This window comes from Calonectris borealis, chromosome 1 (genome assembly GCF_964195595.1).
Source record: "Calonectris borealis chromosome 1, bCalBor7.hap1.2, whole genome shotgun sequence".
Taxonomy (NCBI): Eukaryota; Metazoa; Chordata; class Aves; order Procellariiformes; family Procellariidae; genus Calonectris; species Calonectris borealis.
The window spans coordinates 197,573,496-197,596,298 of NC_134312.1; the positions used below are offsets into that span (position 1 = coordinate 197,573,496).

At 50.0% G+C, this 22,803-nt stretch overlaps 1 protein-coding gene across 1 annotated transcript; it reads right to left on the reverse strand.

Annotated features, from left to right (window-relative positions):
* Window positions 1-10,874: 10,874 nt before the first annotated feature.
* On the reverse strand, window positions 10,875-12,026 carry GSX1 (GS homeobox 1). Its single transcript, XM_075140131.1, has 2 exons — window positions 11,639-12,026; window positions 10,875-11,230 (listed from the first exon to the last, which is right to left on the reverse strand). The coding sequence occupies exons 1-2, from the start codon at window positions 12,024-12,026 to the stop codon at window positions 10,875-10,877; spliced, it is 744 nt and encodes a 247-aa protein (XP_074996232.1).
* Between the last annotated feature and the right edge of the window lie 10,777 nt (window positions 12,027-22,803).

The following is a 22,803-nucleotide window of genomic DNA, read 5'->3' on the forward strand; positions in this document are numbered from 1 at the left end:
TGGGAGGATTCCCATCCTCTTACTGACGCCATGAGTTAGGGACCTGCATGTGAGTTGTTCAGAAAGATCGTTGCAGGTCACCTCGGGTAACAAGAGATGGAACAGGACTGTGGGATGTAACATCTCAAGCCAACACAAGCACAGAGGAAAAGAACCCAATGCATAGCAGGCAAGGCCTTGGGCAATGTGAGACAGATTTGGTGCACTGCCAAGGAGCTCACACAGTTCGCAGCATACGAAGGATTCTCCTTCTGTGCCCTGCGCTTTGAAAGGTTCTTTTTTAAGTACCTTCCAACACAGATTAAACAATTCACTTCCCTCCCAGATAGGTGGAGGCTGCCCCTATGCTGGTGGATTTTGCTGTGCTGTGGCTGTGCTCAGCAACTCAGGAGGGGACTTCTGCCTGTCCCCACTGCTTCTGAACACCTCCTTGACAAGTAAGCAGCAAAGGAAACACTCTCATGTTTTAGCCGGTTCTTTGCCATTTTGTCTTCCTTTGAGAGAGTCATGTTTTAGTTTGTCTGATGCTCTCCAGCTGACTCTAGACTTTGAGCTCCTGACCTTACCAGCCACTCCCCCCTGCCACCCCAGCCACAAGTGCCTGCAAAGCCGTGGTAAGAGTCAACATCTGATGCTGGACTTCTAAAGAACACACAAGTCATGAATTTATGGGCTGCTCAGTGGCATTTTCCAGCCTAGCTGGCCTCTCATCAATTTGAATCTGCTAGGAATCATAACAGAGCGTTTCCAAAGGGTTAAAAGAAACCCCCCAGCACAAGAAACATCTAATTCACCTTTGTACACTATGTTATTTTGTTCTACTAGGTGCTGGTCTGACCAGAAGGTAAGTCATACAGCTGGTGGGAGGATTCCCATTTTTTTATTGACCCAGTGAGTTTCTGTTGAAATCACATGAACTGGAAAGTTTATGGGTGCTGAAAGGTGCTGAAAGGTTACATGAGTTCCAGTATACAGGACACAGTAATGGATGACATTTTCATTGAGGTTTCACAGAAAATCTCAGGAGTTACCTGAGCTGCAAATGGAGGCTGGGAAAAATGTCACGTACATCAGACCTGTTCCTGCATTCATCCCTAGACCTCTGCGTTTGCCCGTTGCCAGAGGAAAGACAGACCTTTGGCTTGACCCAGTATAGTTGCTCTTCTGCTTGTGCTGTTTGGAGACTGTGTGAGTTTGAAGAACCAACAGAGAGGGACAGCAAACTGAGTCCTGGGTCAGTCCCTGCGGCCTGTACCAGGCTGGCTCAGCAGCTCTGTGATCCCCCTTAAGGCCCAGATCTGCAGTGACAGTGCAAAAAGAGCAAATTCCTCTGCCAAATCAATGTTCTGAGATCAGCTGGCACTTACCACTGGGCACACGGCTCTTCAAAAAAGATGGGTTTTGAGTGCTTGGTTTAAGGAGTCTTTCTTAGTCTCAAGCTTATGTTGCCATAGCCATTGAGGAAACTCTAGAAAGTTTATTCTGTAAAGCAGGACAATGTTGCTGTGTTGCTGGTTTGGTCTGTGAAAGCATCTTCTGTTTGCAGAGGGAGAAGATGAGATCTGGAGATGCCAAGCCTGTGGTGGCTCAGCTTGGATGAGTAATTTCCAAGAATGCATTTACATTGATAAATGAGGTGGCTCATCAGAGCCTGGAATAATTCAGCCCTGAGTTACAAGCTTAGGAAAATGACTCTGTAATCTCTAAGTTGTCAGTGTGATTCTCCTGTGGCATTAAAGACCTTCCCTGCTACCCAGGGAAGGATGGCTGAGTCAAAACCAGGGACACAGTCACAGCTCTACTTAGCAAGAAATCATGTATCAACGGGGCAATATAAGCTGCTGCCCAGCAGTCTGAGGTCTTGATCCTACAGACCCACCTGCCTTCTCCAGCTTCCACACTTCCACACTTTTGTGAGATGGGAGCAGTTTGGCGGTTTCAAAACACAAGCTTCCTCACCCGCAAATATCATCTCTGCAGATTGTAACTACACCGGCAGGAGAGTTATGCTGCCCAGGGCACATGGCAAATCCCCATGGCATTGACAGCATCTCAAGATCACCCAACTCAGATCTGTGTACATTTGAATATCCTTGGTCACTTCAAGTTGTGTGTCAGTCAGAGTAGCTCATTGTTTCACTTTAAATGGTGTCCCGATGCATGAGGTCATTTCTTGTACCTCTGGCTCTCCAGAGGACTAACAGGGTGATGAGCTTTGGACCACTGAGTTGCTTTAGCAATCCAAATAAAAACGAAGGTTAGGACCTCATTCATATGAAGCGGATCCAGCTCTAGTTACCATGACACCATGACAATCAACTTGTTTACTGCTTCAAGGTACAGTCTAAACATTCTTGGCATGTCATTTGCATAGCAATATCCAGAATGCTTTGTGTCACTCTACTGTATTCGGGCTCTGCAAACACATTGAAAGGTTTCTTTACATGTATGCTTAACTAAAGAAAAAGAAAGGAAGAGAAAGGAGAAGAGAGCTTCACTTTTGATAGTATGTTTCATACAAAGTGTAACCTAAGCTGTGTGCAAAATCAAACATAAGAGCTGGATATATGTCCCCCATATGTTCTGGGGAAATGGGGACCAGGGTAGTTATCAAACGGAGGGTGGAAAACAACCTAGGAAAATCTAGGGCTTGTTCTGGCAGAGTATTTAAGCATCTGCTTAACTTTAAACAGATGATTGACTGAAATACGGGAAAGGAAAATAAAAAGACATGGAGAAGTGAGAAAAGATAGGTTAGTAGAAGAAGAGAGAACAGTCACAACAGGGATTCAGCTCGGCTGTGTGAGCTGGCAGCGCTGCAGAAGGGCCAGGACGGATGTGTAGGGTGAAGGCGGTGTTGGCTGGGAGGAGCTGGTGGGTCGGAGGGGTGCATGGAGAGCTGCACCGGGACGCTGTGTACAGGGAAGACAGCATGGCCGTGAGTGATGCAGCCAGGTATCAGCTGGTATAAATTGATGTGGGTCCTCTGCACTGCATGAAGCTCTGCTTGTTCACCGCTGCTGGCAAGCTGAGTGTTGTCTTCAGCAGTTATGCAGGCAGGGCTGGGAGTGAAACAGAGCCCCAGAAGGTCTCTGGAAGGATGGTGCCTGAGGAGAAGACAGAAACTTTGGGAAGAATTGTAATGATGGGAGAAAATGGCCAACAGCATGCAAAGCCAGAGCTGGGCTCAGCCAGGGAGGTGGGGATGTCACCAGTCAGTGTGAGGAGGGCTGGAAGCCCTGGAGGTGATGCTACGCAGATGTGCAGGAGCAAAGCGGGAAGAAAAATATGTTCTAATGTATTGCAGCTTTAGATTAATTTGGATTAAATACATTTTTAATGTATTTAAAAATGTAAATAATATAACCACTATTCAGGGCATTCTTTACTAATTTTATGTGATTGTTTCAAAACTCACAAGATCAAAAAGATCTCAGACAATTCCATGACAATATATTCTCTCCTAATATATCATGTTCAGCTAATATGTCAGCTCTAAACAATGTAGTTACACATTTATTGGGGGGGAGGCTTTTGGGAGTGCTGGAGAAGCTGGGATCTGGGTTGGGGGAGGTTAAATCAGCATGGAATGGGGCCAAGGTAGGACTCAGACAGGCTACAGACACCATCAAGACCATTTCACTGCAGTCACAGGCACCTAGGTAGAAGGCATGAGGTCCAGCAGGTTTGATAAACAGCAACTCTCCAGCTGCCTTGGCTCCCCTCCGTGCCCATAGCACAGCTAGGCTGGGGGCTGCTCATGCTTGAGAGAACATCTTGATGCCCAGGAACTAAGGACAGGAGTTTCCCAAGTCATCAACTTTCCCTTACCGACCCCCTAGTACAGCTCCGGCAGTTAAGAAAATTCAGATTTACCATGGTAGCATGGAAGATAAATATCTTCCGTGGATCCTGTGAACCTCTGAGACTCCGGTCGAGTTTACGGTAAAGCATGTTAACATTTCTGTGTCTGCTATAATAAATGATTCTGCAATCCCATACACTGCTCATAGCGGAGACCACAAGAGTAGACTCAGGAGATAACTCACATCAGATGTGGACAACTTGCTCAGCAGGACAGCCTTTACAGATCAGACATCTGAGTTATAAAAGACAAAAAAGATGTGGCTCACAAATCCAGTTGTTCCAAGCCAAATTTATAACATGATTATTTTAGCTGATAAACTAAACAAGCAAAAACCAGTGGTGCACACCAAGAAATATTTATCTACCCTCTTCAGATGCTGCCCACAGGTTTTTACACGGCTCTTCAGACTCTTCACTGAAAAAACTCCTCACTTACATATGTAACATCCATAACAATCCTTGGTGGCTTTTCCACCATTGAGAATTGAATACCTGCAGGCACCAGCACAGAATCCAATCTGAATATTGCTTGGTAGCGAAGCAGCACAGTCAGATGGGGTGCTGTGTCCCCCTTCAAGCCAGGCAGGCTTTTGTGAGCTTGGAGCAGAGCAAGTCAGCAAAATGGCAGAGTTAATTGCTCCAGCACAATCTTGGAACAAGTCTGGGACACCCTTCCCAGATCAGACGTGTGCCCATCATCTTCTGCATCCTCACCATCCCAGTTGTCACTCCTATCAGCAACCGTTGCAGGTGAGGAGCCCTTCTGACACCCTACCTGCCCCTGTACAATCATCAAGATGTGGACACCACTAAAGAGACAGAACTGGTCTGAAAGAGTCTTGTCTGGTGTGAAGGTCAGAGAGCAGACTGAATGAGACGGCTCCCAGGTACATATTTTTGTCACTTTTCAGGTCTCAGCCTCTCTGCCTAATTCAGTCCCTGTACCTCCTTTGCACCACCTGGCTTGCGGAGATGTTTTCTCCCCAGAATTACTGATTCCAGTGGATTTCTTCTGGGTTTATATGATGCCAAGCGCAAAATGAATATGACTTTAAAAAAAAACCCAAAAATACAAAAACATGCATTTTACCATACTGTACTCTCTGCCTAATTCTTCTGCTCTGCCTTGCTCACTCCAAACCACCCAAATACCCATACGCATGTCCTGCGGGTCCGTATGGATCATCTGGTATTCTTTGGTATTTAACTGAGCATTGACTGGGAAAAAGCAAGTGTGAGCCAAGACACTGCACAGTTTTGTAGCCTACACAGGTCAGGATCAGTCAAGTAGAGGCAGTTAGTCCTCCACACAGGATATTTAAATCTTTTTAAATCAAGCTACATCCAGATAAATTTGCACCAGCAGTCACTGCTACCATGTGTTCTCTCCAGCAATCTGGCTGTATCTGTCCATTCTCCTTGTGCTTCAGGTGTAAATTCTCCTGTCAAGAACCATTTCATGTGCCTGGATGTGTGCCTAATGCTATTTTACATGTGCTAGGGTATTTGACATCCTCACCAGACCAGCAGAAAAGACCTACCTGCAGCAGCCCCAGGTCTTCTGGAGCAGCAACTGGAGGCCAATCCAGACCAGATACTCCCGCACAAGATCAAAAATATTCGTACACACATGTGTTTAAGCATGGGAGCCACTACCCATCTGGCTGCAAAGTGCCTAAAATAATGTATTCATAGTCTGTGACTGATGCGGATACTTTTAATAGTTGGAAAGTTGAGGCTGAGGAAGAGAGTAGACACAGGTTTGACAGGAGCGACTGTCTCCAAGGCACATTTTGGGTCCATCCTGAGGTTCTCATGATGTGTTTTTTCAATTTGGTCTATATAGAAAAACTACTCCTTTCCATGTGTCCGTTGTTGGGAACAAGCCTAACAGAAAATGTCAAGAGGGAAAAGGGAAATTTGAGAAAGTTGCAGCAGAATGAGAGAAGGGATATCGCAAACTTAAGAATGAAGATTTGTTTTTCCTGTTTATGATCATTGCTACTACTTCTTTTAGGTTTTTTGGTTTTGTTTTTAAATTTTTTTTATATTTATGTATACAAGAGTATATATAGGTTATATAGTATATAGAGTATACAGGGTACTTCCAGAGTAGTTGCTGTCCAGCACCAGGCAGTCACTCCTGTCTAGCTACAGCCACATTAAGCAATAGGCCCAGCCATTTGCTGTCATCATCAGTGTCAGTATCCTAGGAGATCTCCTGATCTTGCATAATTACATCCTGATAAATGAGTACTTTGTGTTCATAGCAAAAACACTTTCAAAATTAATGTAATTGAGGGATAGCTGCTGTTGATGTACACGTCTTCAAATTATTAGGAATATCATACAAAACCATTTTATTTAGAGTCTTTAGTTAACACCCACCTATATTTTAAAGTAATCGCATACCCAGACAAAATGATATCGTTATTACAGAATCAAATTTCACAGCCGCTCTCAGGAACTTAAGGATTAAAAAGCCTTTTTATCCCAGTAAATTCATTCATTCCGAGTAAACAAGAGTGAAAGAAACACCCAGCTACACCTGGTGTAATGCTGTTAAAAACTGTTTCAAAGCAGAAACAGTCCGTCTACTCCAAACACTATTCCAGATCCATGGGGCCAGCTCAGAGTTGACACTGTGTAAATATGTTAACTGCAGATAAACTGAATTATGAAATTCCTGGGTTAATAATATTAGTTTTGGGGTTAAGAGCAACAACGCTTAAAATACCAGTACATGCTTTCAACCATAAATCTATTTGATGCAGCCTTTGTGTAGAATGAAGGGAGGTGTAGGAATAAAAATCAAAATCACATAGATATAAAAGCCAAATAATGCAAATTAATATTATGATAGCTGTAAGTACACATGTATTCAGTGTTGAAAAGCTCCTTCCTTCCAAACCTTTGTTTTTTCCAGGTATGCATCACTTCTCATGTTCACATGTTGTGCCTGGACTGGTGAAGGGAGAGTGGCTGCGTATGTGATGGGATGTGGTGTAGGACACTCACCCTCAGCAATGCCAAGGGGTGGAAAGGGGAGCCCCGAACACCAGCATCATCCTCTGTCCTCCTTCCCCTGCCAGGATAGCCACCTTTGCTTGGGGACACAGTCTTTAAAGCCTCAATAGCATCCAAAGAGTCTCCTCTCTGCATGCTAAGGCAGAAATAATTCAACTTCCAGATAGAAATATGGTCAAAAAATTATATGCTGGAAAATATTCAAACACTCTTTGTGGATTTGCAAATGTGGTTCCCGTCACAATCAAGAGAGACTGGGCATTTTAGATGCTGAAATGCTTAAGTAACTTTCAGAAGCCTGCCATCAAAATGGCTAGAGAGAGAAAGTTGAAAATTGGCGTGTTATGACATTCGCTTTAGCAGAGGTGCCCACACTCTTCCTACAGCAAAATGACTTTAATTTGCCCAACCCCAGAGTCCTTGAAAATGACACTCTGAGCATTTGCTGTAATGATTTCTCACTAAATTAGAAAAATGCCCAACTAAGGAGGGATTATCTCTGCATGTGGATGTGGCATAATGACTGTCAAGTGCACTGAGAGCCCCACTGGGCTTTGCAAGGTACACAGGGTCTGCAGCAGAGGCCAGCGTGTATGGGAGAATATTAATATTGTCTTGTTGGGGGCATCCATTGTGATACTCTATTGCTGTTCAGACAAAATTATACCATATGGGGGAATTCTCTTCATTACTTTACATACATGAGGTACCTTTTAGGGCCTAGGATTAGTCCTAAATTGTCTGGCTGACAAACTCAGTCCATAAAGGACACAGGCATATGTGTGCACACACTCTCCGTAATGTGTGCACCCACTGGGACAGTGTCACTGCAAGATTCTGCCTCGCAGCCCACAGCTGCTGTGCCTGCAGTGAGGATGTGCTGGTGAACATGCATCCGCACACCCGGAAAGTCTCCTAGCTGCTCCCTGGAGGAGCAGCTCGGACAGGGAGCAATCCCTGTCCCTCGGACAAAACGTGTTTGTTCCCCAGGTGCTGGCATGCTGCTGCCCAGGTTTCAGGGTGAGTGAGGAGCTGGGTGGGCAGTGCCACTGCCTCATCATCCCTATCACAAGAGAGAAAAACTGTCCGTGGCTGCCTCTACTCAGCCCCAAAACAGGAGTGTGAGGAGACACTTTTTTTTTTTAAGATAAGTGCTTGTGCCATGAAGGACTAGAGAGATCGTAGGACTGTGCTGGCAGATGAGGATGTCAAGAGTTTCAACACAACTGACACAACAACACTTCAATAGTAGCACTCAAATGCCCAGCGTTGGTGTTCCTCATATCCCACTGGCCCCAGCCAACTGGCTCATACCCATGCCACTGAAGAGGCTCAAGGAGCACACACACACGCCTCTATGGATGCTCGTTGACTTCAGTGCCAGGGCCCTGTTTAAGAGGATGCCGTGTTAGGCTGTTTCTGTCTCTCTATGTTGCAATGACTTTTCAAAACAAGTCTGGTAAATGTGGGCAGGAAGGGAGGCGAGGGCTGGAGAGGCTGCAGGACCCTGCTGACCCAATTTGGGTCCCCTGAGGGGGTCTTTCCAGTTGGAACTGGGCCGCTGGGGAAGGACACACAGGGAACATCACAGGGCCAAGCACTAGGCGAGACTGACTGACTCTTGTAGCAAGGTCAGGTTTTGATGCCTCATCCCCAACAGCCATGGGAGAAGGAACCAGAAAGATGCTGCCCACAGAGTGTCCTAACCGCTAGCTTGCCCGGCCATCCCATCTCAGCCGGATGATGTGGGGAACCAGCAGAGGAGGAAGCAAGGAGGGAGAAGTCAGAGGTCTAAGGGTCACAGGAGGCAGTGGGTGAAGGCAGGCCACCAAGGAGAGGAGCAGCCCAAACATTTTGTCCACATGTCCCAAACTGGATGGTGTGGCATCCGCCTAACGTCACCAAGCCCTTGCCATCTTACAGGCAGGGGCAACACCAACCAGGATGGTCACAGCAGGGCATGGGTACTGCCTTGTGCCTGTCCTGCACTGCCACGTCTCCAGGGCCCCCCCACATCACATCATCCTGGGGTGTCCAGAGAGGTCCGCAGTGCACTGTGGTCTGCAGGGTCATGCTCTCCGCTCATCCGTGGGATGGAGCTGTAGGAGCCTGTAGGTCTCCCATCCCCACAGCTATACAAAGAGCTGCAGGGACCTGGGAAGGGCAGAGCATGACACATTTGTTTTACGAGCAGGACTTGAGGCTGTCCCGGCAGTGGCAATTTTACCAGCTCTGCCTTCACGCTCGGTGCCCGTGGATCCCTAACCCACAGCTCCCCAAACCGAGTTCAGCCCGTGTGTGGAGCTGTGTGGACCTTCTCCACGGGGGGTTCCCGGGAGGGATGACATCTCCATTCCTGGCTCTTCCCAGTGGCCGCGGTTATTTCAGACCTGCTCCAGGATGAAAAGCAGGTCCCGTCCTGGTGCAGGCAGGGACCGATGGCAGCCCAGGGACTCAAGCACATTCCCCAGGCTGCAGGGCATGAAACCTGCCGGGCCAGGCGGTGCAGCTCTGCGGCCCCGCGGGGAGACCCGAGGCACTGACTGCCGGTGCAGGGACGGCCGCTGCAGGCCACCGGTGAGCGCGTACCCGTGAGCCCGAAGGGAGCCGGGGGTCCCCGCACAAAGGGCCTTTCCCTGCGTAAACGGAGCGGCAGCGGGAGCGCGGGGCCCCGGGGATCCCGCACCCTCGGGGGGCAGATGCCGCCGCGCCGCTGCGTTTGGCACCCCTGGGTGTTGCGGGACCTACAGGCTGCTTTTTCTCCGAGGCTCTCCACCGAGAAACCGCGCGTAAAAACGGGAGCTCCGCTTCCCCGACTGCAAAGCGCTGCCGGGAGGCTGCGAGGCCGGAGTGGGGCTGCCGGAGCCCGGCGCCGGTGGAGGCGGGAGCCCCAGCAGGGCCAGCACCGGCACCGGCACCAGTCCCGGCGGGTTGGCGGGAGGCCGGGTCCGTCCTTCGCGGGTAGCGGCGGCGGGCACCTGGAGAGAGGAGCCGAGCCCAGCCGCCAGCCGGATATTTGTATTCAATAGCCCTACGTATAGGTGTGTGCAAATGGTGTCTCTCTCTCCCGCAGACTTGCGAATGGGAAGGGAGGCGGGATGGGAAGGGAAAGGTGTTCAGCCGACCCCGCAGCTTCGCGGGGAGGACCGAGAGAGGCCCCGGGACAGGGGTCCCCCGCACCCCGTACCTTCAGCGCGGCCCGGAGAAAGGGAGAGTCCCCGCCATCCGCGTCCGCCGGGCTGGGCAAGTCCCGGTGCCGGGCTACGGCGGAGAGGGATGGAGAGCGACGGTCCTCCCGGCGTGCGCCCGCGGACGCCGAGCCGCTGCTTTCTACGTGAAAGGAGGGAAATAAACCACCAACGAGCTTTTATTGTTATCATCATCATTATTATCATCGCCATCAGCGTTTCTCTGCACATAAATAAATAAATAAATATCTCCCGGAGGAGGGAGGGGACGGAACGGTACAAGCACAGCTGCGCGCCCGGCAGCGACGAAGTCAAAACAAAACCGAGAACAATTTTAGAAAGAAAAAAAAATAAAGAAAAAGATAATAACCCAAACAGCCCCCGACTCTCCCCGTCCGCCGGCTTTCGGGCACCGCCGAGTTACCGGAGGGAGCCCCGGGACAGCATCCCTCCAGGCGGCCCGCACCGCCCGCCGCCGCGCAGCATCCGCGTCGGTCTCGGTGCGCGGGGAGGTCTGCGAGGAGCCTCCCGGGCCCGGGGCTGTGCCTGCGGGGAGACAAGTGAGACAGCACTACTGGGGGACGCCTGGGGTCCTAGGGAACAGTTTATTTACAACACGGAGCACGGACACCCGCCCCGGGGGTCTAGAAAGGCGAGAAAGTCCTCCGTAAATTACACAGATTATACAAAACGGTATAAAATCCTTCGGCTGCATGTCAGCACTGGAGCAGGCAGGACTCCCCCTCCTGCCTTCGCCACAGTTCCTGGGGAGCCGGGTTGGGCATCGGGGGGCTAGGGGGTGACTGCGAGGCCTCTGTCGTCCTTCCCCGAGGAGGACGGAGACATGCGCAAGTCCTCGTCGTCTTCCGAGCACTTGGTGGTGGAAAGGGACGAGCATTTGCAGCTGTGGCCGGCCCCCCCGCCCCGGTGGGAGCTGCTTTTGCCTTCTTTCTTGTGCTTGACCCGTCGGTTCTGGAACCAGATCTTCACCTGCTTCTCGGAGAGGTTCAGGTAGGTGGCGATCTCGATTCGCCGCAGCCGGGAGAGGTACATGTTGGAGGCGAACTCCCTCTCCAGCTCCAGGAGCTGCGTGCTGGTGAAAGCGGTGCGCATCCGCTTGCTGCTGGGCAGCTGGCTGGACGTGCTGTCTGCGGAGCGGAGCGCACCATCAGGGCATGCCGGACCCGCCGCCGCCCGCCACGCAGCGCCCGCACCCGCCGGTCCCTGCGGTGCCCGCCCCGCCGCCCGCTCTGCAGGGCCGCAACCCTCCCTCCCCGGGAGCCAGCGTGCCGGGGCCGCCTCCCCCCGTTCCCACCGCCTGGTTCGGAGGCGCGGCGCGCAGCAGCGGGGCTTCCCCTGCACATCCCTCGGGGCACCGGCAGAGAGAGGTGCCGGGACTCCCCGTCCAGCCTGCGGGCACAGGGCAGGGACCCTCCGCCCCATGTGCCTTCGGTAGGGTCCTGCCCCCCTTTCCAGCCCCGGGATCCCTATCACCTCCCCGCAGCGACCACGGTTAGCATGCAGGCGTGCGCCCACCGCCACGCGTGCCCCCTTACCCACGGAGATGCAGTGGAACTGCCGGGGGTCGGGCAGCGGGTAGGCGCCCTGGTAGAGCGCCGGTGCGTGCCCGACGCTGACGGCGGAGACGGAGTGCTGCTGGCGGGCCAGGGGCGAGTGGCAGTACTGGGAGCCGAAGGGGGGGAAGGAGGCCTTGATGAGGGGGATGGCGGGCGGCGGCGGGTGCAGCTGGGTGGCGGTGACACAGAGCGGGCAGACGCAGAGCAGCCCGGCCTTGCGAGCGTGGCAGGCACCGGCCGGCAGCCCGGGCAGCGGGTGCGAGGGGTGCACGGCGTAGGGGAAGAGCGGCGGCGGCGGGCTGCCCTCGCTCTTCTTCTCGCCCGCCTCCCGCAGCACCAGCGAGTCCACCAGGAAGGAGCGCGGCATGGCCCCGCGCAGCGCCCGCGCAGCGCCCCGCGCAGCACCCGCGCAGCGCCCGCGCAGCGCCGCTGGCCAGCCCGAGTGGTGCTGAACGGCGCCCGCCCGCCCGCTTTAAATAGCGCCCGCGCCATGTGATGGCGGCGCCGGGGCGCTCAATAGGCTTTCTGTGCCTCTTCTCTTGGCATTCACGCCGCACGCTCCCTCATTATTTCCCTTGTTAACTAAATGAACTGCATAATGTACTCTATTCTTGTCGACCCCACCCACGCCGTAGCAGGCGGTCTCTCCCCTCCTCTCCCTTTGGCGGGGTTATTTTCTCATTCTCTCGCGATTTAATATTCTTTTCTTTCTCTTTATCGCTCTCCTTCGCTTTCAGCCCAGCTTTCAGCCCGCTCTCCCTTGTTTATTTTGCCGGCTGCAGCAGCGGTCTCCGCCGGCGCCAGCTTTCCCTGCCAGCCCCCCGGCGCCTTTCCCACCTGTGGCACCAGGTCGGCTCCCCAGCCCCGCCGGCCTCTCTCTCTCCCCTCGCCGCCGGGCTGCTTCGTTCCCGTTACCGCGCCCGCCGCCTTCCCCAGCCCCGCGTCTTTGTTCCCAGCCCGGTGCCGGGACCTGCCGCTTATCGCTGTCGCCGCCGTCGGGCGAAACCCCCGGCCACCGAGATGTGCCAGCCGGTGCTCCACGGGCAGGCACATCCGCCCGGCCCCTGCATGGGCGTGGGCGCCTGGGCACGGATAACGGCCACGGAGCTCCACAGGCAGCGCGGGTGTGCTGGTGCGGGGACAGAAACCCCGACACGCAGATACCACTGCATGTCGGCGGCACCCATGGCGAGCGCCCGAGCGGAGGGAGAACAGGCGTTCGGCACACTCCGCACCTCCTTATACCCAGTCCCTCTGCCCGGTTTTAGCGGTAACACCCGCCATCGCACCGTCGCGCTCCACGTGCGGGGGCCCCGTCCCCGTCCCCGTCCCCGCACCGCCCGCACCGGGCGGTCCTTGAGGCTGCGGGGAGCGACACGGAAACGGCTTGTTTCTCCCGTACGATGCGAATTAGCGTAAACACACCGACAGTGTCTGGATTTCTTAGCACAAGGATCTGCAAAACTTCCAGCGAGGTCTAAAGCTAATTTCTGCGCCTTCATCTGAGATAACGCGCACCGGCGCTTCCCCCGCAGCGGCACGGCGTCCGCGCAGGAGCTCTCGGCTTTGGGCTCCCTGCAGCTTGTTGATTTTGCAGGTGAATAAAGAATGCTGCCAAATAAGAAAAAAAAAATATTCATGGGGATACATTTTCTTCCCCGATCTTCGCGTTCAATGTACGGGAAAAAAAGACAAACGCACTCGCCGAGTCCTGTCAAAACGTGGGGAGATTTCTCCCTACAGTAACCTGCTCGCCTCAAAAACGAATGGACTTTTTTTAAATAAAGGGAGGGAAAAGCCTTGGAAGCAGCGTAGCCCCGTGTCTCTGGCTTGTACAGGGGCTGTTCTTGCCTAAAGTCGCATTTCTCACTGAAATCTATGGGAGTTTTGCCAAGATACCGTTGACGCCCAGTCTAGAAATGTACATATGTGCACAAATAAACGGTGAAAAATACAGAACGAACAAAACCGAATGCTAGTAGAAACTCAGTCCCGCAATGATTTAGAAAGGATTTCCAAGTGTCCTTCCCCTGAAAGCGTTAATGGGGGTTGGATTTTTTTTGTTTTGTTTTGTTTTGTTTTGTTTTGTTTTTTAAGGAACTGGTAATTTAAAGCATTTTCCCCCGGAGCTGGCGCCCGGGAAGGGGCATGTCTCCCCGCTGAGAAGTGGCCAGCCACCGAGGGGGGGTTGATTCAGCCCTCAGCCGAGGGATTCCTGCTGCCCAGGGGCTGAGCCCCAGGGCTCCGAGCCGCAGGGAGGAAAAGGGTTAACAGCTCCTGAATGCACACCAAGCCCAAAGCTACTGGGAAAGAATATCCAAAAAAATAACCATTTTTTTTTTCCAGCCGCTGGACCTTATTGAATGTCATTGAAGAAAGTTTTGAATGCCAGATAAAGAGAGGCGAATTAAAGTGTGTGACAGCAGAGGATAAGCAAACACAAAGAGAACTCTGTCACACTTTGGGCAAAATCCGTGGGCTTTTTACCAAGCCTCTTCGCTATGATTGAATTAAGTAATAGGAAAACATTTTCTTTCAGTTTAGAGCCATTAGACAAAAACTTCAAAGCGAATAACACTTTTTAATGTGCAGCCCAACAATGGAATCTGTTTTGTGCTGAAATGTTTAAATGGTTTGTTGTGCAACTGTGGGCTGAAATAACCCAGACTGCAGCAAAATAGCATCCTTCAGGCCGTTTTATGAGCGCTTGAAACTAGCACAGACCTTTAATCCCAGCGCTTTAAACTAGCCTCCCCTGTCTTTTTCGCCCCCCCTATTTTTTTTTTTTTAATAGGGGAAATTCTCCTCGTATGTTTGCCATCTCGAAGCGATCGCCGCTAAACGAAAACGGCACCGGGAGTGGGGAAAAGACTGCCGCCGACGGGGTACGCGCTGCAGGCGGCTCGGGGGGACGCGGGGGGACGGGGGGATCCCCTCCCCGGGGCTGCGGGGTGGCCTCCGCCAGGACCGGCCTCTGCCTGCGCGGCCGCACGCCCCGCTCCACCGCACGCCGCCGGGCTGCCCCGGCCCCGCGGGGGTCGTGCGGGGACAGGGTGCCCGGTGCCACCGCGAAGTACCGGCGCTTGGGCTCCGGAGGAAGAGAAATGCCGGGTGGTAAATGCTGCCCCCGCGCCCTGCCCTCGCTCTCACACCCCCCGGCGGTGGAGGATGAGAAGAGGGAGGCATTAGGGTGCGCATCAGCTGGGGGGACCCTCAATGAAGGGAGGGTCGGGTACCGTTGCGGGGGATGAAGGAGAGAGAGAGCAAAAGCGTTAGCACTGACAGAGGCGTGTCTTCCCCCTTGGGAGCTGTGAGGTCTACGGCACTGCTGCCTGCGAGGGGAGAAGGTGTCACACTGCCACTGCCTGGGGACAGCTGTATGGACATTGGCTGGAAAGAGGTCCCTCATCATTTTGAGGGACCAGCCATTGCCTTTTGTGATGAGGTCCTCACTCTCCGGGGTAGCTGCCATTAATATCTGGGGATGGGAGGTGACACAGACCATCACTGCCTAAGGAGAGCATGGAGAGGTGCATTAGTTCAGGGGCAGGGGGAGGTGAGGGTGGGATCCTGCTGGGGTGGGACGGAATCACTATTTCCAAGGAGACCATGTCCACGGTAGCTGAGAAGGGCTCATGATTTGTGGGGGACTGTAATATTCCCCAGCCTAGCCCAAGAAGTGATTTTCTAATGGCAAATAACAAAACGTAAATCAAAGGCAATGCTGAACCACAAGCCACACATCGTGTGGTAGATTGTCCGAGGAATGTGCCTTTTTACTTTGGACAAACTCACCCAGGAGCAAGCCCGTAAGTACCTCTGCGCCCCTTTAATTAACTTGTCCACAGAATGAATCTGCGTTTACTTGAGTAACCAGAAATATATTTTTAAAAATTCACTGCTTTATCAGCAAAATTGATTTTTGTGGCTGTACTTTCCTCATTGGCCTCTTGCTTCATTGAACAGGATTAACTGCATCAACAGATATCCAAAACATGTTATTTTTGGCTCCTGTACTCTGTACAGAATGAATGTTTCCTCATGGACTTATCTTGCACACTGACACATTTCTATTTCTATGAAGCATTTGAACAGTTTTCTGCAGCTGATGAACTTCTTTGCAGGTTTTAATCACATTCATGTGGCACATACTTAACAAACCATATTGATCTGTAGCATGTGTATTTGGGATTATGGATACACTGGTTTTGGTGTTGGCTTCTTATCCCCTGCCTGGTAGATTTGGAGGGTTGGGCAGTGATTGTGGCTATTGCTGAATGAGACACTTAGTTAGTGCATTCTGTGATGGAAAAGAGACAAATAAAAGTCTGTTAGAGGTATATTAGAGTCACTGTTAAAGATCTTTCCCCAACGACTCCTAAGTGAAGTTGTACAGGAAGCTGATAGGAAAAAGCAGAATTTCCCCATCACTTAAAAAAAGTATATCATAGAGCTGAAGATGGTGGAGTCAATAAAGGTAATCAAGATCAAACTCTACTTGGAAGACTAGTAGACTTCCCAGACAGAGTTCCCCAATACAAAGAAGACATTTCCTAGATGGTTTGGCAATCCTGCTATGCAGCCACATGCAGAAACACACCATGAGTGTTGCCAAAGAAGGAGTATGACAAATGGCGCAGGTCTTTTGCTTTGGATCAATGGCTGGTAGGTTGTGCATGGTGAGTGGCAAGGGTTGTGAGAAAAGAGGGAGGCTTGCTTGCTTGCAGCAAGGTTTCCTGGCCATTGCTGGTGGTGTAGAGACAGAGCTTGAAAGTTGCAGACGAGAACTATGTAGCTTGGTTCCTTCTTTGATGTTGGCGAATGCATGTTCCTCAAGTGTTTATCACACATGAATGTGAAATGATTATCTTAGTTGTTTATTCAGCTTGTGTAAAACAGACCTCACCAAGTTAATTCCTTTAACTTGCCAGTCCTGGCAGTAGACTGAGAAGAGGAACGCTCTGAACTGACAAAATAATTTTCTTCTTTTTATTATGTTTTGAAGACTTTAAAAAACATTTTGAATACAGTAGAGTATTCAGAACCTATTAGGTTACATGTGTTTGTGTCTGCATATCTGGACATGAACTTACATATTATATTATCAAATATACCAATCGATATATCAAGTGTATAGGATGGGAGTGTACAGCCATACACAACCATATTGTAGCAATTTTATAGAAATAATTTCCTGGAAGCTGAGCACAGTTATTTGTTGACCTCCTCCTCGCATGCAAATCTTCCAGTACACAGCAGAACGTTTTTAGGGGCACAAAACAAGCACTAGTTAACAAAAACACCAACATGGATATCCAAGTCAGTGTATGACAAACGTATGTGATGGCGCTGCATTTTTTGTGTATTTCAAATGCAAGTAAAGCCCGTGAACCTCATACTTCCACTTCCTTGTTTTTGTAAGTATAATGACCCAGCACATACAAAGTTTGGATTTGTAGTTGTTATAGTCTGTCCTGGGCTAGTAACAGACCTGGGAAGCCTCCTACTTGAAATGTGAACTTCATAAATCTGACTTGTACTTCATGCCCTTTTGCTGTTAGATCTTAATTTTCCACATTTGGAGAGCGGTGACAAAGACTTTCCTGTCCTGTGTACCTGGTGTGCAGAATCACAGCTGAGCTACTGCTGGGGATGTGCACAAGCGAGGAGGCTCAAAGTTTCTCTTGAAGGAGCTCACTTCTTGGCTTTAGTCTAATCACGCAGTCCCTTCCATCATGGGCTAAGGTGGTTCCCTCCACCGTGCTTCAGAGATACTGTCTATCACATGATCCCAAGCAGGGCTGTCTCGTGTTTTGGGAAGATAACCCAAAGCTGTGTGCTCTGACAGCTCTATGAAAGACGTTATTCCAAGTTAAGAGCCTTATGCCATTGAAGTTCAACGGGAAGACAGCATATTCCAAAATACAAGTTGGATATCATGAACTTCGGGAATCCCACAGAACTTGTCAGACCCTTGAACTTCAACTCTTGCAGTTTTTGTGAAATACTTACCTACGAAAGAATACATTTGTGGCAGTATAAATGCTTATTGGCAGCCGTTCAAAATATTCTTTATCCCCTGTACGAAGTGAAATAATCTTTGTCAAACTTTATTCTCCATGTAGTGCTACTGTGTGTTACCTTTCACTGTACCTATTACAGACATATAGGGAATGTGCTGTTTTAAGAGGAGGGAGTCTTCATAAGAGCTCGTCGCCCTTGGCTTCCTTTGTAGTCAGTGAGGAGAAACAAGTACCTGCAGGGAGGGATTCATTTGACTGACTTCAGAAATGCTTAAAATGAAATAAATCCTACCAGAAACGCCTGTCCGGTGCTACAAAGAATCCCTAAATGTCTAACCCAGGTACATGTGTCCAGGTGAAGCCCACTCATGGTGTCTCTCTGTACTGCTCTGTCTCAGCTGTTGCCTTTTCTCACGGATGGAGGCTGCTAATTTTGGAAGCATGGACTCTCCACGGGGTTGCACAGCATGGCAGCCAGGAGACGTTGTGTGGAGCCCCTCTCTTCCATGGCTTCTCCCATGTTTGACTTCTACGCTTGAATGATTGTTCTTCTGATACCTTCAGCAGCTTGTATAGGTGGGGTCAGAACCCTTTAACGCCACTCCTGTCGCAGAGTATGGAAACGAATTAGAACCCTGTGTATTAAAAAATGCGTCCTGAAGACCAAAGTGGTCCATTAGATTTTAGTCAGCCATTCCTCTTTACTCTGTATTTTCTAACATTTCCCTCCAGTTTTCCAACTTCACTCCTTCTTTGGATGCTCGCCTTACTTTACCTCTTCTTCTTCAGGGTTTCTATCAATTTCTCCATCACCATCTTCACTCGCTGCCTTTGTTTTATTTTCTTCAGCCAGATCACTATCTCAGTAAATGGAGCAATTCTTCTAATAGCTTTTCATGCAGAAGTGTGAGAGAAGAGGTCTGAGTCTGGATGAATGAGGTCTTCCAATTATCCCCACCAAAAGATCAAACTAGGTTTGATAGTATCTTCTCTAAATTTTTCGCATTGCCCAGACACGTGGCTAGGGGAAAAAAAATGCCATAAAAGGACAGCATTTTTTCTGCCACAGATTAGGAGACTCTACTGTCTTGATCACAGACACATAAAATGAGATAATAAATTAATCTCGCCGTAAAGAACAGGCTGGGGAGAAATCAATGTTGCAATCAAGTAAGATGAGGAGAGAAATTTCAGAAATTTCTACATATATCAGGAGACCAATTGTGCCCAGAGATGAGTAAATACTTAGACCCAATCTTCAGCACCAATTTAAAAAACTCAGCAATTGCACAAACCATCCCTTTTTCTTCTTGAGAGATTTTAACCAAACTTCTACTAGTTCTTTTTTTCATGACCAAGCTTAGATCAAATATTGAAATAATTTTCTTCATGGTTAAAAACAGCTGGAAAGAGTTTGGAAGTGGGGAGGGTGTCAGAATCCTCCAGACTCAGGCTGGCTTTTGGTGTGTTCATCAATATGCTTAAGTACACACAACAGCACCTAGGACATCTTCTCTGCTAAGTAGTATCCTGGCCAGGTTGCTTAAGGAAAAGACAGGCAACTCTCTGGAGGCAGAGCATCATTATTACAGCAATGTCTGAAGGGCAAAACTATGGCCAATGCATGTCCTCCGGCTGTTTTGTCATTAAAATAGCCACAGACTTGGCTTGACCAAACAGAGAAAGCAGGGTCATATAAAGCAGCTTAAACATCCTGGCAAATGCTCCCCAGTCATCACACAGACACCTCTCCCCGTGCCATCTCTGGGCCAGCGGGAGGCATGCGGTGCAGAGCCCTCTCTGCAGCCTTGCTGGTACCCACAAAGACTCTTCAGTACTGGCAAAGGCAGAGCAAGGAAAAGCGGCACTAAATCTCCTACTTGTGTTTTCAGTTTTACCCCCTTTAACGGAGGAGCTGGCCTGCAGCAAGAAAAAACAGGCTGGTGTGTGTCTGCCACGAGTTTTCACCTCTTTCTTCCTGTGGACACTCTCTGTCTTTCATTTCCTTGAATCTCTTCCTTTCCAGCAGTGTAATCAACCTCACGTCAGGAAAGATCTTCCACCCTTCAGAAGGGATGGGGTTTTCTTTACCACCAATGGCCTCAAAACTACATCTTCCTTTTTTAGCGCTGAAGCAACGAAGGAAAGCTCCTGAGCCAAATTTGCTTTGCTGTTCTGGGCAAGATCCTGCAGCATCTTTCAGTTATAGGAAGCATATTTCTCTTAAGTAAAGGCAGCAGCATTTTGGAGGAGGCTGTGACCAGCCTGGGTACTGCTGGGCTTCTGTCTCCAGTACAGCAGTCATCTTGGTAGCTGTAGCTCACAAATCTTGGCCTTACCATCATCCTCTTCATGAAGCTGCAGTGCCCTCTCTGCCCCTTGCCCAGGGTACTTGCCTGGGCTGAGCTGGTTTAGGGTACCAACTTTTTCATCGGCTGGTCCATCTGCGCTTTGTTCAGAGTGCTATTTTTGGCCTAGAGAAGCTCGGCTTCTTCCAGCAGAGATAACAACCAAATCATTTGCAACACTGAGTGCTTCCATAGGGAGGAAGCAATCCTACAGCTCTCCCTTATTTTAGATATTTTGGGCAGTTATTTTTAGACTTGATTACTAATCATTTCTCTTGCGTGTACCTTTTGGCTTTACTATGGTACTTAAAATGAAAAGTTACTTTAATATACAAGGTTAGCAGAACTTCCATGAGGCACAGCTGTTCAGCATCCCATTAAGTACAGTTCACAGCATTTATAATTTTTTATACACACACACATATACAGAGGCAGACAGAGAGCACAAATACAGGTCTCTCTCAGGGCAGCAAAGCTGTAGGACTGACTTATTTCTCACAGACTTTGGGACTTAGGCTCAGCTCCTCAGGTGTGTCAGGACAGGAGAGGACCTGCAAGTGCTGCAGCTGCAGGCTGTTACTGCCCCGGCCTGGGGACAAGGCCTCCCGGGGCTCTGGACCCCACACGTTGTCCCTGCTCCAGGACCATCACTCCTGCTCCTGCACAGCCTGGGGTGGTTGGGTTAACCATCTTTTTGCAAGCTCATCAAAATTTTATTTTAAAAGTGAGAGAAAGTGTCTGACAGCTTTACCCTGTGTAATTTAAGCAGTAGGTTCAGCAGAGCACAGGTGTCATTCTTAGAGGAAAGAAAAAAGGGTCAGGAAGGAAGAGGAAAGCACTACCGTGAGGAGGCACAAGTGCAGGACTTTGGTTGTCCTATGCCATGCTGTTGCACGAGGGTGTGTATCTGTGTGTCAGTCATTTGCTCCCCTGGCGTGGTGGGTGACCCAGCAGAAACACACTTTTCTGAAGGATGTGACTGTCCCATTTTTGGAAACATGAATTTTCTTTAAGGTGCTCTGGCTGTGGCCTGTGGGGAGGGCAGCGCACAGCATGGCAGGTCCATCCCAGGGCTGATCATGGTCACGGTGCAGCAGAGGGGCCCCATCCCAGCCTGGGGTCCCCAGAGCGGAGCAGCCCTACGTCCAGCCCCGCTCCCACCAGTCGCCCTTCTGCATGGCCAGCTGGGACTCCAGGGGCGGCTGAAGAGGCTCTCCAGGAGTCCCCACCTCGCTTTCCCAAGCCATCCCCGGAGGGATCAGCAGTCCCAGAGCCAAGGCCAGGGTCAGAGTCGTTTGTTTCTCCCCAGCAGGTTTGGAAAGAACAAGCGGCATGCATGGCGCTCCCCCAGCCCTGCGCTCGGCTGGGGGGTGCAGCCCTCTCGTTGCCCCTCGGCCTCTTCTGCTGACCTTTTCTCTGCCACCGCTTTTTCTCACACAGGGGATGTTTGTGTGTGGCTGTGAAAGGGGATCTCCTGTTTGTCCCATGGCCATTGCCGCGCAGCACACGCCGAAGCGAGCTGTGGCAGGGCGAGGGCATTGCTCCTCGGGGGGACAGCCTCCGAGGCGCCGGGGCCGGTGGCTTTGCAGCGCCCACCGGCTGGGTTTCAGCAGCACGTGGTGCTGGCCATAGCCAGCAGCCCTCAAGCTCGGTGTCTGTGGTGGCAACAGCTCCACAACTTCTGTGTTGCTGCATATTTCAGAAAGGCTCCTCTGCCTCTTCATAGCGTAACATGATTTAAATCAACAGTAAAATCTCCCTTTGAAGGGAGGAGACCTTAGAGTGAATGATTGTATTGGTTGCATGTGATAGGGAAAAGGAGCACAAGAGCACGTGCATGTCGGTGCCTGTGTATTCAGGACTGTCCCAAGCTTGTCTGTAAATGAGATGCTCCTTTGAGGCAGGTGTTTGCAATCTAAATTAGATGCCAAAAATACTTCTCAGACATGACAGCTAATCAAATGTAAAGCATGCCCAGAAGTAGACTGAATGCCTGGTGAAGGCTGCTAATACAGAGTCAAAGTCATGACAAATGTTTCCCTCTCCCTGAAAAACAAAGCCAAAGAAATACCAAAGATGTCAGTAAAACATTAAAAAAAATCCAAAACAGGAACACACACACAAAGATGCAATGTGTGAGGCTGAAAATCACCATTGTGGGCCCCATGAAGCCTACCAGCATGCAGAATATAATTCAGCTGTTTGTTATATTATCTCAAATTATTTGTCAGGGATGAATACAACTCTAGTGCTCTTCTGAGACCAACTCATTCTGCAGGCCTCTGGTCACTCCAGAAGCTGCTGTCAGTGGGGTCTCTGCCTGGGAAACATCACAGGTCCTGTCCCATCTCTGTCACAAACTGTCATTTAACACTCCTGGCTCCCTATATATTACTAGGATTGTGAAATGAATCTTCTCTGGTCTGCATTTGTGACACTGATCCTTGTGTCCTGTGATTTGAATTTTTCAGATTTTGTTAGCACTGATGCGTATTTAACAGAAGAAGAGGTGCAGTCTTTTAGAAAGATGCTCAAATAGTAGCTGATATCTGTAGCAGCTGACAAAGCTATTTTTTCAGAAAAATCAGCATGGAAATTTTGCTAGGGATTTTAATAATAGTTTCTTGTTTTCTGTGTTTCTTTTACATTCGGATCTTATTTCTCCTGGTTATATGGGCTTGTTCAACAGGCAATGCGGGCAAAGCAGCAGAAGTTCAACACCTCTTGCACGTGTCCCTTTGGTGTCCCCTCTAGCTATGCTCACAAGTGAGAA